The 16,460-nt window shown below is 37.8% G+C and overlaps 1 protein-coding gene across 1 annotated transcript in view; it reads left to right on the top strand.

Moving 5' to 3' along the window:
- LOC124615690 (structural maintenance of chromosomes protein 2) overlaps positions 1-16,460 on the top strand; it is a 174,315-nt gene that overhangs the window by 27,764 nt on the left and 130,091 nt on the right. The window contains exon 3 of the mRNA XM_047143723.1: positions 8,067-8,228. Coding sequence (XP_046999679.1) covers positions 8,067-8,228 — 162 coding nt within the window. The remainder of the gene's footprint in view (positions 1-8,066; positions 8,229-16,460) is intronic.

Consider the following 16,460-nt stretch of genomic DNA (forward strand, 5'->3'; position numbering starts at 1 on the left):
CCCACTTGGTACGGTTTCCTATATGACACCTTATTTTTAGCAAACTTAATGTTTGAGAACTTGGTAAAGTTAACTTACTAGAACCATTATAGTTTAGTTTCTGACTTTGGAACTGTACAGTAAAGTAAATAGGGTGAAAACTTCAAAGATTTCTGGTGTTGGTATTGATGAGAATTTAAACTAGGAAAGTCAGAACTCCTAAAAAATTTTAGTTTGGCCACATCTGCACGTAGAATCATTGCAGATCTTGGAGAGGCACAAATCAGTAAACTGATGTATTTAGCATATTTTCATTCAGTAATGTCTTGTAATAATGTTCTGTGGTAACTCTTCTTAAAGAAAGAAACTCTTCATTGCTTAGAAACATGCTGTAAGAATAATATGTGGTACTCAGCCACAACTGTCTTGTAGAAATCTGTGTTTAAGAGGTTAGGAATTCTGGCTACTGCTTCACAGCATATTTATTTCCCTATATATTTTGTTGTAAATAATTCACTGCAGTTCAAAGGGAATAATAGTGTACATAATTACAATACCAGAGGGAAACATAACATTCATTACTGCACGTTAAGGTCATCTTAAGTGCAAAGAGGAATGCACAATGCAACAAAAATTTTTGAACGTGTACCCAGTGATATAAAATGTCTGATAGTCAGCAAAGTAAAATTTGAAAATAAACTTAAGTTCTTACTCCTTCACAGCTCCTACTTGTAAGTGTAAAAGGTGCTGGGTAGGAATTACTAAATCACATCTCTATATTTAATAATAGTAAAAATATATCTAAAAACAAAGATGATGTGACTTACCAAATGAAAGTGCTGGCAGGTCGACAGACACACAAACAAACACAAACATACACACAAAATTCAAGCTTTCGCAACAAACTGTTGCCTCATCAGGAAAGAGGGAAGGAGAGGGAAAGACGAAAGGATATGGGTTTTAAGGGAGCGGGTGAGGAGTCATTCCAATCCCGGGAGCGGAAAGACTTACCTTAGGGGGAAAAAAGGACAGGTATACACTCGCGCACACACACACACACACACACACACACACACAACACACACACACACACACACACATATATATCCATCCACACATATACAGACACAAGCAGACATATTTAAAGACAAAGAGTAGTAATTTTAAAAAGTGAAGCAAACAATAACATCTAAATGTTCAGCATGTAGCCATATTTATAAATTAACTTGTGATGTGACTGTAAAATGACTAGTTCCACATCATTATGATTTATTGTCCAAATGATCCATGGAACACTGTCTGCTTATCAGAGCTATGCGCTCTCAGGAGGAGACTGAAAGCGTGCACAGAGAGATCAAGGAGCCAATCTCAACTGCTGTATTGCATCAACTTTGGATTTTACGAACCCCTAAATACATAATTCATTTAACAACACATTAAGCATCTGCAAATGTTCTGCAAATTAACTGCTGTGTACCTGTGAAATATATGTAACTGCACAATTTATTGCATAGTGTTTCCTGTTTCTCTGGTATATATTTTGCACTCAGATCTACTGCTCAATGTCTGAAATATCTCGTGGTGAAAATTTACACATATGTATGTTTACAATAGTAGTGATTATAGCTTAGTAAAAAATACATTTAAATTGTCTTTCATTTACCTGGGGGTCTCATTTTTTTCCCCTATTTCTCTACACACTGCTTCCTTCCACATTGTGTCGCTGTAGTGACAGTCACTCATAGAGTTCAGAATGGGAAGTAACCAACTTGATTAAACATTTGTTGACTTCCGTATTGTAAATCTAAAATTAAAAAAGAAATAACAAACAAAATATGCCACAAACTTGAGATAGTAAATGAAATGAAACTCAGAACTGAAGCATTCGCGCAGTAGCAGCCATAGGTGAAATCAATCACTGATACATCCACAAAACTTCAAAATATGGGTAGAGAGTAAACAAATATAAAGATGCTCCTTGGCGACATCAACATCATGTTACTCCATCACTGGCCAATTGAAACGTTCCTCCCAAGAAACTTTGATGTGATAGTGACATTCCATAAAGTGTTGATTGACCTTTAGGGTATTTTGCATGTCTGACCGTATTTACTCGAATCTAAGCCGCACCTGAGAAATGAGACTCGAAATCAAGGAAAAAAAATTTCCCGAATCTAAGCCGCACCTGAAATTTGCGACTCGAAATTCAAGGGGAGAGAAAAGTTTTAGGCCGCACCTCCAAATTGAAACAAAGTTGGTCCATTGTAATATGAGACACAATTTACGTCGAATGAATGACGATACAGCGACAGTAGTTTGGTTCGAGTCGTAAGCTTAGCAGTTAAGCTTTACCAGGTAGCCATTGCTATGCGTCAGGCGCTCCGTCCGTATTTATACGAGTACCCTTCCTTTTTCACGTGCTCTGTCTGGTTTGAATCGATTGCTTATATTGCTTTGATCTGATGAGTGCTGTTTTCTTTGTTATAGGTGTTCACGTCATCCTAAGCTGAAAATGCATTACTGTACTGTGTCATGCATTGTTTGTCGCATTCTGATAGTGCGTGTTTACGGCCTGTCGCCGCTCGCGGCACGGCTTGCTTTTGTGCGCGCTACCGCCGCTTACAATTAAAAGAGAGAGAGAGAGAGAGAGAGAGAGAGAGAGAGAGAGGAATCGTCTCATTAGCGAAATAATGGCAAGAAACTGCTATTTGTTGTTACTTACACTGCTGCTTTCTTTGATAATGATCAACAAGAACCAAATAATAGACTGCGTATGATAGAACATGTTCTGAACGAGAGTTCGGCGAAAATTTTTCTCCGTTTGAAAATCTTTGCGGCCGCTTCTTTAGTACATCAAATTCTGCACAGAAATTAGAGTCATCTTAGATTTAAAAATCTAGTCAGTTGCCGTGCTTCATTTCTGACTGTATCACATTAGGCATAAGAATAATACGAATATAAACATGACACGATACGTATATTCTTCCGCGTTTGCTGTTGTCTCACTTTATGGTGAAGAGAATACTGCATGTGATTCACATTTCATCAGGTTCCTATTAGCAACTATCTCTTCTCACTGGTTGGAAAAAATTCAGAACGTAGAGTTGGCCATATTGACAAACATCCTAAACAGTCTTGCCAGTCGGATTTTCGTAGTACATTGAAATTCTGCTACATTAGAAGATGAACAATACGGAATTTGTATTTACTTCGTTGGATAATGTATGAAAATGCAGTGGTCGAAACTCGGGGCGGAGAAAAAAAAAGCTCGTCTTCCACCTTTCTTTTTTTTAATGACGCAGAGGTTTTGGCGAAAGTATTTATCTTTGTGCCTACAAAGCATACCTGTGTAGTGCTACATATATTCGACAGCAGAAGTTACAGTTGTAGCGGCACCTACCAACATTTTTCAGAACTTCCGCTTGCTTTGCACTCGATTCTAAGCCGCAGGCGGTTTTTTGGATTACAAAAATCGGAAAAAAAGTGCGGCTTAGATTCGAGTAAATACGGTGAAATATCTTTCATACCAAATGGAATAGTTTTGTCATGGCTGTATCTCTCAAGGGTCTCAGTAATTCTAAAGGTATATTGTCTATGCCGTGTTCAATGCTCTGTAAAATTATTCTCACAGTATCAAAATCCCAAAATCATTTTCGTCTACTTCCTCATCCCTTTCTGTAATAGTGCCTACAAGTTCATATTCCTTCTATAAGCTTATATATACTTTCATCTTTCAGCCTTCTTTTCTTTACTTAGTATGGACTGCTTACAAGCAGTTCAGTAGTGAATCCCAGGTTCTGCTGTCTTTGACAACTGTCATCCATGAGTATGGGGGGTGCTGAGGACACATACTGGTGTAATCCATAGTATCATTGTGTGCTCACTTACGTTAGTCCCACAAGAACTTTGATGGCACAACAGTATACCACAGACATCCTGGATCCTCTTATGTTATCTCTTGAGAGCAATACTGTGGTAATATCTTTCAACAAGAAAATTCTCATCCTCATTTATAGGATGGGCCTCTGTGAACTGGTTATGGGATATTGAGGGGCCAGCAAGTTCATCTAATCTGTCCTCAATATAATGTTGTCTTGGACAAGACTGGATGTTATCTCCACAATGGTGCCAATGCCCAAGGAATGTGTTGCCATTTAGAACATTATTTTGAAAGCAAAGTGCAGAACAGAGGACTCAAAAATGTTTTAAGATGATTTAATGTATAATTGATGCTACATGCATGATAATCTTTGACAACCTGCTTACCTCAAGAGAGGACAGGTATGATGTATGATATCCATTCCAACCCCTCCCCTCTCCCCCTCAATCAGTCAATATCCATTCCAATGAAATCAGAGTAGATATCATGGCCCAATGAGGTGCAGCATGTTACAGACACGAAAGTGGCAGTGTAGTTGTACTGCAAATTTAACTGATTGTTTAATTTTATTTTGTAATCACTGAAAAATGACCCATAACCTTTCAGTGTGTTAAATTTCATTTCACGATTTCTTCCTACATGGATGCTTTAATTTCCGTTGAGTATGTTTAGGGAACAGTTTCTTGACAGGAGTCTCAAAGTCTGCTCTTATAGCCCATAGAAAGAGTACTGATGACAGTCCATCAAATATTTGTATCTTTCGGCAACTGCTGTTACTTTTTATCACATTTGTGTTGATGCTGTGCCAATAAGATTGTTTTACCTGCGGAGATTATCTTAAGACAACATTGATACATTTGTTATGGGTAGAGCTCTCCAAACAGGAGTTGCATAATTTGCTGTTGTTTACATGCTTTGTAGCTATTGGATAATTTTCTGAGTACATGTTTTCAGCTTTGTGTCTTTGACAAAAACAATGAAATTTTAAGGCTATAGCTCTGTTCCAGTTTCTTTCTTGAGATTTGGGAACATAGCTGTGTTAGCGCTACATTGACATCATCTCACTTGCACCCTTTTGTGGTTTCTGTTTGTTAGATGAAAGTCTTGGGTTTGGTTCGAGATGGTTTTGGTCATAAAACACAATAGATGTGTCCAGGGACTGCTTGGCTTCCACTACTTCATATGTCCTTGGGCTGCCACTGCCATATAAGTGTTGCAGCAAAAATACGATCCTTCTTAGTAGATACGCAGTAAAACTATGGAATAAGTCCTTTTTTTCCATAGATTTTGTTTTCAATATTCAGAAGTGCCAGTTCAATGCGGATCTTAAAGAGGACATGTTTACTTTAATAATTTTGTATCTAATACTTTTCTTGTTGTATAATGATTTCATTGTCTTCTTCAGGAGTGACGAATGTTTGAATTATGAAGAAGCTGCAATTATGTTCAGAAATCAGAGATGATCATGTGGGGTAGCATTAATTATTAAATCTTAAACCAATCTTTCTTGAGTTCTCTGTTTCTTCATTTTGCATTCAAAATAATCTTCTAAATGACAATACATTTCATCTTCACACCAAATACATTAAAATTTCTTTACAGAAAACTAAATACCCAACTGCCTACTACAAACTCGAAATGCTCTTATGCCAAGTGTGCACGAACATGAATATCATCCAAACAGTGCTCTATTTTACAAGAAGTTTTACAGTACAATTTGTTGTACAATTAATCATTATAAGCAAAACAGAGATTAACAACATTCATGTTATTAGTAAACAAATACTTGATTTACTTTTCTATAATTTCATTTTCAAATTACTTCTCATCGAAATTATTTAATCTGTAACAGTGAATGCAAAAGCTCAAATGTACATTCCTCATATTTGAAAATTAATTTACATGCATTTTTATTTTTCTACTGTAGTTATTGATACCCAGTGGCATTGGTAGGTACTTACCAGGTGTTGGACTTGATGACATCATGAGGTTGACATTTTTATGTCTGTTCTTCAGCTCATAGTTGTCAACTTATACACTTTGCATGGCAAGTCTGTAGTGTTTTATGGTGCTATTTGGAGCCCTGAGTGTAGTTTCTTATGAAGTTTTGTAACATGTGATTACATAATTTAATGAGTCACATATCATTGAAAGGAAGATGCTGTCTGCTCAGAGCAAGCTATAACCTTAAAGTAATCTTACATATTGTTTGCAGAAGTATATAATGCAAACCCAGTAACATTCATTACTCCACTACAGCAGTATTATTGCACTTTATGAAAATTTCAGGTTTGTTTTGAAGATATTGCATACAGTTCTGTTCCACTTAGTGATCAACTGCTGTTGAGCACAAGACTCTCTTCATCTCTTTTAAGCGCTTGTCCAATATGAGTGGTTGTGGCTGGCCAGTGTTGTGTGACCTCTGTTACTATAAACTCTGTGCATACCTCAGTGATCACTGTTGAGTGTGGCATTACAAGACTGTGTGTCATGGGAGAACTAAAGATCTTCACATGGCTACCTTGTTTGTGAGGAGGGTATAAACAGATTTTTATAGCTATTGTAGAACTTTGTGCCATTGGAGAGAATTTGTTATTGAGAGGCCTCTGTGGTACCTACTGCATCACAATTATATAGGGTTATTCACCCAAGGGTGGCTCTGCATCAGCTGAGAACAAAATGGGGTGAATGCATTATGAAACATGCAAACAAAAAAGAGTAGCAACAGGCCATGTCAGATACAGTATACTTTATAGACATAAAATGTTTGATCTGGAACAAAGAAATAATGCCCCTCATGTTTTACCTGCAACAATTCATCAAGTAAGAAGCTTGGAGAAGAACTGGAATCTGTGTGTTAATCTGATGATGTATAAAAAGAAGAAATTGACATGTTTTGTGTTCTCTTATTGTGCTGGAAGACATGCTCGGATAACATTTTTGGCTTGGATCTAGAATGACTAAATTCTATTAACTAAATTGGAAGTAATATGTGGTACACCTTTATGTGAGTTCTTGTCAAACTGTTTGTGAGAATCAAATCTATACTAAGGGGTAATGTTGGGATCAACACCGTGAGGAACTGCAATCAAGGTTGAATGTGGTAAAAAATCTATATTGAATTACAGACTTGTTCAAGTAACGAAAGGGACATTATAGTCTATCATCGCCTACATCTTTTACAAAACACTAATAGCCACAGATAAGAATAAGGAGAATTAACATTGAATGATTAATAGTTTCGCTATTCCTTTGCATCTTGTCCCAGTGTCACTGGCAGACCAAGGATGTTGTGTGAGATAGATGCCTGAAAAGGGAAAAAAAAAAGCTTTGGATTTCTGAGAAATAACAGAGACTGTGTTTTCGGCACAATTAAGAAGGTAGACATTACTTCCTGCACTTGCCCCAACCACTGAGAAGCACTATGGCCTAAGTGAACTTAGTAACTCTAACTGGTACCAATCCAGAATACAGTGTTCATGAATCGATAGGAGTGGTATTTGAATATTTAGATGTGCGGCTGAAGTGGACTTCACGTGCCCACAGCTCTTCCTTTGTGCACTGCTGTTCGCAATTCATTGTCGTTGATCATAGCCAGTTGGGTAATAGTATACGGTAGCCAGTGATAGTTGTTCAGTCTTGTCATGTTCATTTTTTTCTGAATGTTAGGAGTTCCAAGGTTGTGTTAGATTGGAACCTAATAGCACAGCGTACATTTCTGTGTGTGGATCAAGCAGCAGCGATATTTCCGACCTCGACTGTCACAAAAATTTGGCTGCTTTTCTGTAATTTGTTGTGATTTCTGAGTTTGTGGTTAGGTTGGGGCCTAATAGCACAGCTTAAATTGCTGTGAGTTAAACAAAATACCAGCTAATTTCATTTACAAAGGATAGGAGATTACAGATGAGGAATGTGATCGGCTACCTACATGCTCTTAATGATTTGCTACGTTCAGTTCCCATAATTCATCATGGGGAACCATTACCAACAATTGTGTGCAATGGAAAAGCCATGGACATAGTAAGTACACTTTTGCCATATGTGCTGATGTGGAGTGCTGTGTGAAAACATTTATCATTGTGCTTTCTTGAGTTGCTTCTTTGTTATTTTATCTGTTTTGCTGGAGACGTTAAGTTCCCAAGGCAGTTTTATTGGTATCATTAATCTAAGATTGTCCTCTGATCTCAGTTGCATGTGTTTTTTACAGGTGGTGGTTGGAGGTAAAAACAAGTATCTCATCAATGGTACAAATGTACAGGCAAAGCGAGTGAATGATTTATTCTGCTCTGTGCAGTTAAATGTTAACAACCCTCACTTTTTGATCATGCAGGGCCGTATCACGAAGGTTCTCAACATGAAACCGATGGAGGTAAGTACAAATACAGTTTTCTCCAGTACCATGATGAAGACAAGGCGAAAGCAATTGAACAACTTGCTACATAAACATCAGTGTAACTAGATTCAGTATTGAAATGTCATGTGTAGGTTAAGCTGGTAGGATAGATGAGTCCAATGACCAAAAGGAAACAAGTTACTAATTAACCCCCCTTTTTTTAAAACAAAATTGGCTATCTGCCATTCAGTAAGGAATTAATTGTTGCATTTATGTGATGACTTTATTTCTGTTTTCTTTGCTGCACAGTCTAATATCTTTTCTCCAGCCTTGCTTTTGTATTGCTGAAGTGCCACATCTTTTCTTGGCAACTGACATAACAACTGGTCTAATTGATAATCTGAACTGAGTGCCTAGAGAAATCTGTGTTTTAAAGCATAAACTTTCTCTCTTTTCTGAGTCTGTGAAAAAAATTCAAGATTGTATTTTAAGTTAATCAGTGTTCATGTATATTGGGAAAAAAAAGTCAAGACTTTCCTCCTCCTTTCTAACCTTCACTTTTCCTTAGGGTTAATGAAGGAAGATCTTTAATAAAATTTGGCATCTCAGAAATATCAATGCAACTATCAAATAGCATACAGCACTCACTTGAATGATGGTTTCTCAGTATAGGAGCTTTACAGTTAAATTGATTCCTGGGTTCTCAGTCTAGACAATTAAAAATTCAGACTTCTCTCTACAGTGTTTCATCATAATAATGGACACTATCTGCCTCAAAAATTACATTTATTAATAAAATATAAACATTTATTCACTCTCAAGCATGCCTTATTTATCAGTTTCAGATGAGAATTTGGGGGGGGGGGGGGGGGGGGGTGTTAACATCCTATTCGGTACATATTATCATCAATGAGTCTGCTGCCAATTCAGTACTTGCTATGACATAAATTTTGCAGGTATTGTTCCTTACACATTCCACCATTCAGACACACAAACCAGTTTCAAGATTCATACAACATGTTAGACGGAAGAGTTATTCAGCATGTACCATTCACAGCATGTTATAACGCATCCATCTGTATCCACATGATTACCCTGAAAAGAATCGCGTACTGCACAGCAGTACTCCAAAAGAGGGCAGAATAGTGCTTAGGCACTCTCTTCAGGTGATGTGTTGCGTCTTCTGAGTGCTCTGCGAATAAAACGGAACCTTAGGTTCACCTTCACCACAATATTATCTATGTGATTGTTGGAACTGAACTTTATAATTGAAAGTTTCTTCCCACAGACACCAGTTTTTCAGAACTCCGCAGATGGGAACTAGTGCTACAACGTGTCTTTGGTTCTTGCCAGCCACCTGACATAATTTATGTTAATTTCTTCCATCTCAGCATTTCTTCACAGTAACAAGTCCTTTCTTCACTCCATTTTAGTTTTCTACATAATTCATTTTCTGACCTGTTAATTTTTTGTTGTCCCCCTACCATTTCTGTTACATACAATGCACGTAGGTTGTCACTATTAACTCGTGCGTGATGATGTTTAGCAGTAATTACAGTCTTGCATATTATCCTGTCTTCCACCTTTAAGCTCTCAGGTTTTCAAATCTCATCAAGTGCAGTTCCTTCTCATCCTGTCTGGTAAGTCTCCCCTGACCCGGGGTTCTTGGTGACATTTCCAAACTCTACCCCTTTTTCTAAACCTCTCCAGTTGCATTCCCTTCACCCCTCTTCCTTCCCCTTCAACCCTCCTGCTGGAAGGGGAGCCACTGGCTTTAAAAGATTGCATAAGTAAAACGAACGTGTGTGTGTGTGTGTGTGTGTGTGTGTGTGTGTGTGTGTTTCTCCTGCTGACACTTGGTGAGAAGATTTTTTGTCCATCCAATTACATTACAGGTATTTAGTTGAACCGACAAAAGTTAGATTTGTGTGATTTATCATGTAAATGAAATTTTAATAGGTTTCGTTTAGTGCTCACGTGGATGAGCTCACACTTTTACTGAAAGCAGATTGCCACTTTCTGCACCATAAAGATATCTTGTCAAAATCATTTTGCAGTTGGCTTTGATCTCCAGATGACTTCACTACACAGTAAATCTGCAAACAGTCTTAAGAGGACCACTCAGTTGTCTCCTAAATTATTTATATAGATTAGGAACAGCAGAAGGCTGCCGTAAAATTGAGTTTATACTCCATAGGTGTAAAATTTGATTAGAAGTCACTTGTGAGGAATGGTGTCTAAAGCCTTCTGGAAATCTAGAAATACTGAATGATTTTTAGGTCCCCTGTCAATAGCACTCATTACTTCATGTGGATAAAGAGCTAATTTTGTTTCACAAGAATTGTGTTTTCTCCATCCTTGCTGGCTGCGCGCCAGTAGATAATTCCCTTTGAGGTAATTGATAGTGTTTGAACACAGATTATGTTTCAAAATCTCACTGCAAATCGACATCAATGATAAGGGTCTGTAGTTCAGCCGTCTACACACAAAGATCTGCTGCCTTTATTGATCAGAATCTCCAACCAGTTATCTGTAGTCACACTTCCTAGATGGATGACATGTATCCTTTCTTTTTCTTACTTGTTCTGTCTCATCACCATAAGCCTTCAGCTTTGAACCTGTTGACGCTGTGGACCAGTATAAAAAGTACACCTTACTACGTGACTGTGCTGCCAATGAAAGCTTTCACTTGACAACACCCCCCCCCCCCCCCTCCCCCTTTGTTTTTAATCTTTAAGTCAACTGTGTTTGAACCATAATTTCTCCATGGAATGCTAAATTCTTGGAACTGCTGTACATACACATAAGGCACTTTTGTATGCCAGTGTGGTCATGGGTCTGTAGGAATCCTTCCCATCTACCCAACACATTATAAACTTCGTCTGGTTCAGATTCATTGATGGCTTTGTGATCTGGTTCCATGTCACAGCTTCTTCTCTTTTCACACGTTCTTAACGCCCACTACAAAATCTGCTTCAAAGGATACTTCTCAGCTTAACGACCCACTTCCCACTTCCTGACTCTTGATCTCCACTTCTCCGAGACCTTAAAAAAAACCATATCAAATGTGCCGATCACCAACAGTACTGCCATTTTGAAAGTTGTCATTCACACCAAGCAGATAATTCCCTCCTTTACTGCCTTGGTGCCTCTTCTGCGGTTGGAAATCTGAATAAATTTGTCACAAACTTTAAAAAGATAATATCTTGCCTATTTAATCCAAAGACAAATTTCAAGTGGCACCAGCAAACCTGTCACTGCTGTGAATAGTCCATCAACCAATACTACCTTCCTGACTGCATCCTTCATGTAGAGTTTCTATTAAATATACTACCTCACATTACATAATGATACAATTTAATTTCATTCTACTCCCACTGTTACGCACTACAGGTCATTCCCATGTGGATGACCAGGGTTTACACGACCCGGGAGGTCTGGGAAAAGCCCAATAATTTTTTCATCCAGGAGAAAACTGGGAAAAACCTGTGAATTTTTTAGAATTCCGGGAATTTTTCGTTGTTTTAGTTTTCAGTTAAATTTTTGTAATTTTGACTGGTAAGAACTGATACTCTAACAAAGAACATTACTGTATCCTGCTACTGCAGAATAATACTGCAGCATTAAAACATGAATGAAAGAAAAAAACAAAAATAAAACAAATTGCAAAGGAAATCCACTATATAAAATAACACAGTGCTCGTACAAGCGTCTCCCAACAGCAAAATGTGTCAAAGGCTTTCGGAAGACTGCAATGCTTCATAACAACAAATTGCCTCCAACGAGTGTGACATCACAACTGTTTACATTAGACTCATTTAATCAGTTATGAGTGGGCTCATGTACACGCGCAGTTGAGTCGTGTATAAGTAGTACCTTCTCCTGCTCCTGGCTACAGAAATGTGGCTGTTGACTGTGTAAGCAGCAGTAGCAGCAACCAGCCACATGGTACTTGGAAAAGTTTTACTGACATGCCCAAGCTGCCAGATTCACGCGTGCGCAGCAGGCCCGGATCTAGTGAGGGGTGGGGGCAAACAGGGAGGGGTATCTGAACTGGGCGGCAATTTTTGGGGGCAGGGGGCAAATTCATATTCTTGAGGGAAAAAAACGTTGTTTCACAAAGCACCTAGCATGAATTATAAGTTGATTGTTGAATGCGTGCGTAGTGTACATGATGTGTCTGTCAGGGGAATCCTCGTCACATCTAGAAATAAACCTTCCTGCAGACAACATGGGACGGGGCTATGTGAGCAGAACTGAATAAAGTCGGACCAGTGAATGCCAACTGCTGCTCATTTATGTGGTTGATTCGGTTTGCGAATGTTCAGCATCATTATAATTACTAGCAAAATCCATAGATTCAGACTACCAGAGTGGAAATAAACGACTAACAGGAATAACAGGTAAGAAAGATTACATATTATCGTCTCAGTGTATTCAAGAAAGTGAAATTTTGACAGAAAATATTTGGCCAGATCGCTACACTAGACAGAGCCAGTTGTTGTCCCCAGCTAACAGCCGCTTAAGTTCCATTCTGAGAGTAGTGCGGAAAACGCATTGTACGAACACATAATAACACCTAACCGGAGAATAATCGATGGACAACTAAACCGGTGATTGTGGCAGGGTTAATAAAGTTAATCGGAGAATTAGTTTTGACAGTGGTAGGAATAGTTACAGAATTAGTGATGACAATACTTTGTTGGAACGAGGAAGGAGGAAAAACAGGGACATCATACAAATTATGGAAGAATATGACGATTCCAAATTTATACAAAAATTTCATCCTACTACTTTTCGTCTCATGCATGAGAAACTGGAGCGTACGAATGAAATGTGAAACTATTTCCTAACGTAAAGCCTTTTGCTTGTAGTAGGCCAAATTGGTATTTCGTATTGGTACTTCATGAATTATATTCTGTCGTATTATAAAAATGATCATTATTGCCAAAACAGTCTCGCTTATTTGGTGTGTGTTACAATTGATGCAATATTAGAAAGGCCTATTTTGTTTTATGCAGTACACAGTGACAAAATGGACATAATCAGATTGAGAAACCACACCAGTCTTGGTTGCTGTTTGTATTAACAGCTTTCTCTGTATTAGACATCGATATATCTATTTTTCATGTAGCAAAACATTTGATGAACTTTGATAAGGTAATAGTTCTTTCGCAGAAAGGAAAGCACGCCATGTAAAGCTGTAGCAAGATTAGAGAGAAAAATCGTTAGGACCTAAGGATTGATGAAATGTATACTGTCTTGCGTCTCTTGTCTTTACTGGTTTTAGGTATCCGATATTTAATTTTATGTCACACAGAAGAGCAAGTTATTAGCTAATAGGCAATAGAGAGTCCAGATTTTCTGAAGAGTTCTTGTTCTGCACTGCACACTTAAGACCAAATGAAGTGTCCTACATTTCCTCGAAGATATATGTTTTATGTATCAGACTCTTCAGAAAGATGTGCACTACAAAATGAACTTATTTTTGAAAAGTCTCAAAGTGACTCATGTTTACATTTAGTGGTTTTTCTGTTTCCTCTGTGTTTACAGCTCTCATTTCAAATGAAAACAAGACGGATTTCTGTGGCTGGGAGCTATCAAGTGAATTAAAATACATCCACATAATCACGGAAGGCTAAAATATGTTATTAGTTTTAGATTTTATTTTATTTCCACCGTTCTGACAGTCAAGCATTAATCGCCTTGCAGAACAATAAAGTTATTTTTGTCGGTTTGCCAAAGAAATTTGGCTTTTCTTAAGCTTTCCTGCTGAGGCACTCAATTTATTTGAAACGAAGTGTTTAATTCCACACTATTGGCTACTTTCAACTGTTCACTGCATTTCAAGTGCACATTGTCATCTTCTAGCATGTATGGCATTATGCCATAATAAAGAACCAAACATGAGATAATACAGTACTGGTATTCCAAGAAAATTTACATCCCAAAAACCACACTGAAAAGCTTCATATCAGGTTGAGGCCTACATCATTGGGAATCTGGACGTACGAATGTGCACTGTAAGGCGAGCTATGCATTTTAATATGGTTCATGAAATTCTGACACTCTTGCAATATTCTCTGATGTATTGTTTCTGTTATGACATAATGTAAGATCTTTTAATGTTTTGAACATGCAAATTTACGGGCTTCCTACGTCACCATAGCTGCACAAGCGCGGTGACACCTCATATCTGGCACTCTGGCAACTGCTGAAATGAATCTATTTCTAACAGGTTGCGGGAAAATATAGCGAATTGTTGTTCGAAAAGCATTATTTTCAAAGTAAATTTGCCTTTTGCGCAAGATGAACTATGTGCGAGAATATACGATGATTTTCTCAAATCGCAGAGCATTTGCTCTCATTTAAAAAGCAACTCTCTGATGACAAGTCATTTAGAAGAATTTTGAGCCCAGAAGATCAGAGATTTGTGTCAGTATTAACAATGTTACTGGCATATTTGTGTGATGTATCTTAAAGTGTAACATGCGCTAAACAGATCAACGTTATATATGAAAGCTTAGCTTCTATTGTAGCTTATTAATCTTTGAGACAGATATTATATGTTAAAGCTTTGATTTTCTTGTAGCAACACTATGTACCATATTTACTCAAATCTAAGCCGCACTTTTTTTCCGGTTTTTGTAATCCAAAAAACCACCTGCGGCTTACAATCGAGTGCAAAGTAAGTGGAAGTTCTGAAAAATGTAGGTAGGTGCCGCCACAACTAACTTCTGCCGTCGAATATATATATAGCGCTACACAGGCTTGCTTTGTAGGCACAAAGATAAATACTGGCGCCAAAACCTCTGCATCAGTAAATAAATTTAAAAAAAGGTGGAAGACGATCTTTTTTCTCCGCCCCGAGTTTCGACCACCACATTTTCATACATTATGCAACGAAGTATTGTTCATCTTCGAATGTAGCAGCATTTCAATGTACTACAAAAATCCGATTGGCAAGACTGGGGTTTTTGTCAATATGGCCAACTCTACAATCTGAATTTTTTCCTACCTGTGAGAAGAGATGGTTGCTAATAGGAACTTTTATGAATTGTGAATCACATGCAGTATTCTCTTCACCATAAGAATAATACGAATATAAACATTTTGCCATGTATTCTTTCGTGTTTGCTGCTATCTCATTTAAATCCTGTCTGCCTAATAAACTACGAAACTAGAGCAAGATAACAGCAAACGCGGAAGATTATACATATCATGTCATGTTTATATTCGTATTATTCTTGTGCCTAATAGTGATACAGTCAGAAATGAAGCACGGCAATTGATAGATTTTTAAATCTGAGATGACTAATTTCTGTGCAGAATGTAATGTACTAAAGAGGCGTCTGCAAAGATTTTCAGATGGAGAAAAATTTTTGATAAACTCTCGTTCAGGACATCTTCTGTCATACGTAGTCTATTATTTGGTTCTTGTTGATCATTATCAAAGAAAGCAGCAGTGTAAGTAACAACAAATAGCAATCTCTTGCCATTGTTTCGCTTTTGAGACAGTTCCTCTTTTTTTTAATTGTAAGCCGCGGTAGCGCGCACGAAAGCAAGCCATACCATGAGCGACGACAGGTCGTAAACGCTCACTGTCAGAATGCGACAAACAATGCATGACACACTACAATAATGCATTTTCAGCTTAGAGTGACATAAACACCTATAACATAGAGAACGTCACTTATGAGATCAAAGAAAAATAATCAATCGATTCAAACCAGACGAAGCACGTGAAAAAGGATAGGGCACCCGTATAAATACGGACGGAGCGCCTGACGCATAGCAATGGCTACCTGGTAAAGCTTAACTGCTAAGCTTACGACTCGAACCAAACTACTGTAGCTGTATCGTCATTCATTCGACCTAAATTGTCTCTCATATTAAAGTGGACCAACTTTGTTTAGATTTGGAGGTGCGGCCTAAAACTTTTCTCTCCCCTTGAATTTCGAGTCTCAAATTTCAGGTGCGGCTTAGATTCGGGAAAATTTTTTTTCCTTGATTTAGAGTCCCATTTTTCAGGTGCGGCTTAGATTCGAGTGCGGCTTAGATTCGACTAAATACGGTATATTAACTTAAACCATTAACTTTTCCTGTTGGTGGAATTCGAATTTGTTGTTGTTGTGGTCTTCAGTCCAGAGACTGGTTTGATGCAGCTCTCCATGCTACTCTATCCTGTGCAAGCTTCATCATCTCCCAGTACCTATTGCAACATACATCCTTCTGAATCTGTTTAGTGTATTCATCTCTTGGTCTCCC

This window comes from Schistocerca americana, chromosome 5, assembly GCF_021461395.2.
Source record: "Schistocerca americana isolate TAMUIC-IGC-003095 chromosome 5, iqSchAmer2.1, whole genome shotgun sequence".
Lineage (NCBI taxonomy): Eukaryota > Metazoa > Arthropoda > Insecta > Orthoptera > Acrididae > Schistocerca > Schistocerca americana.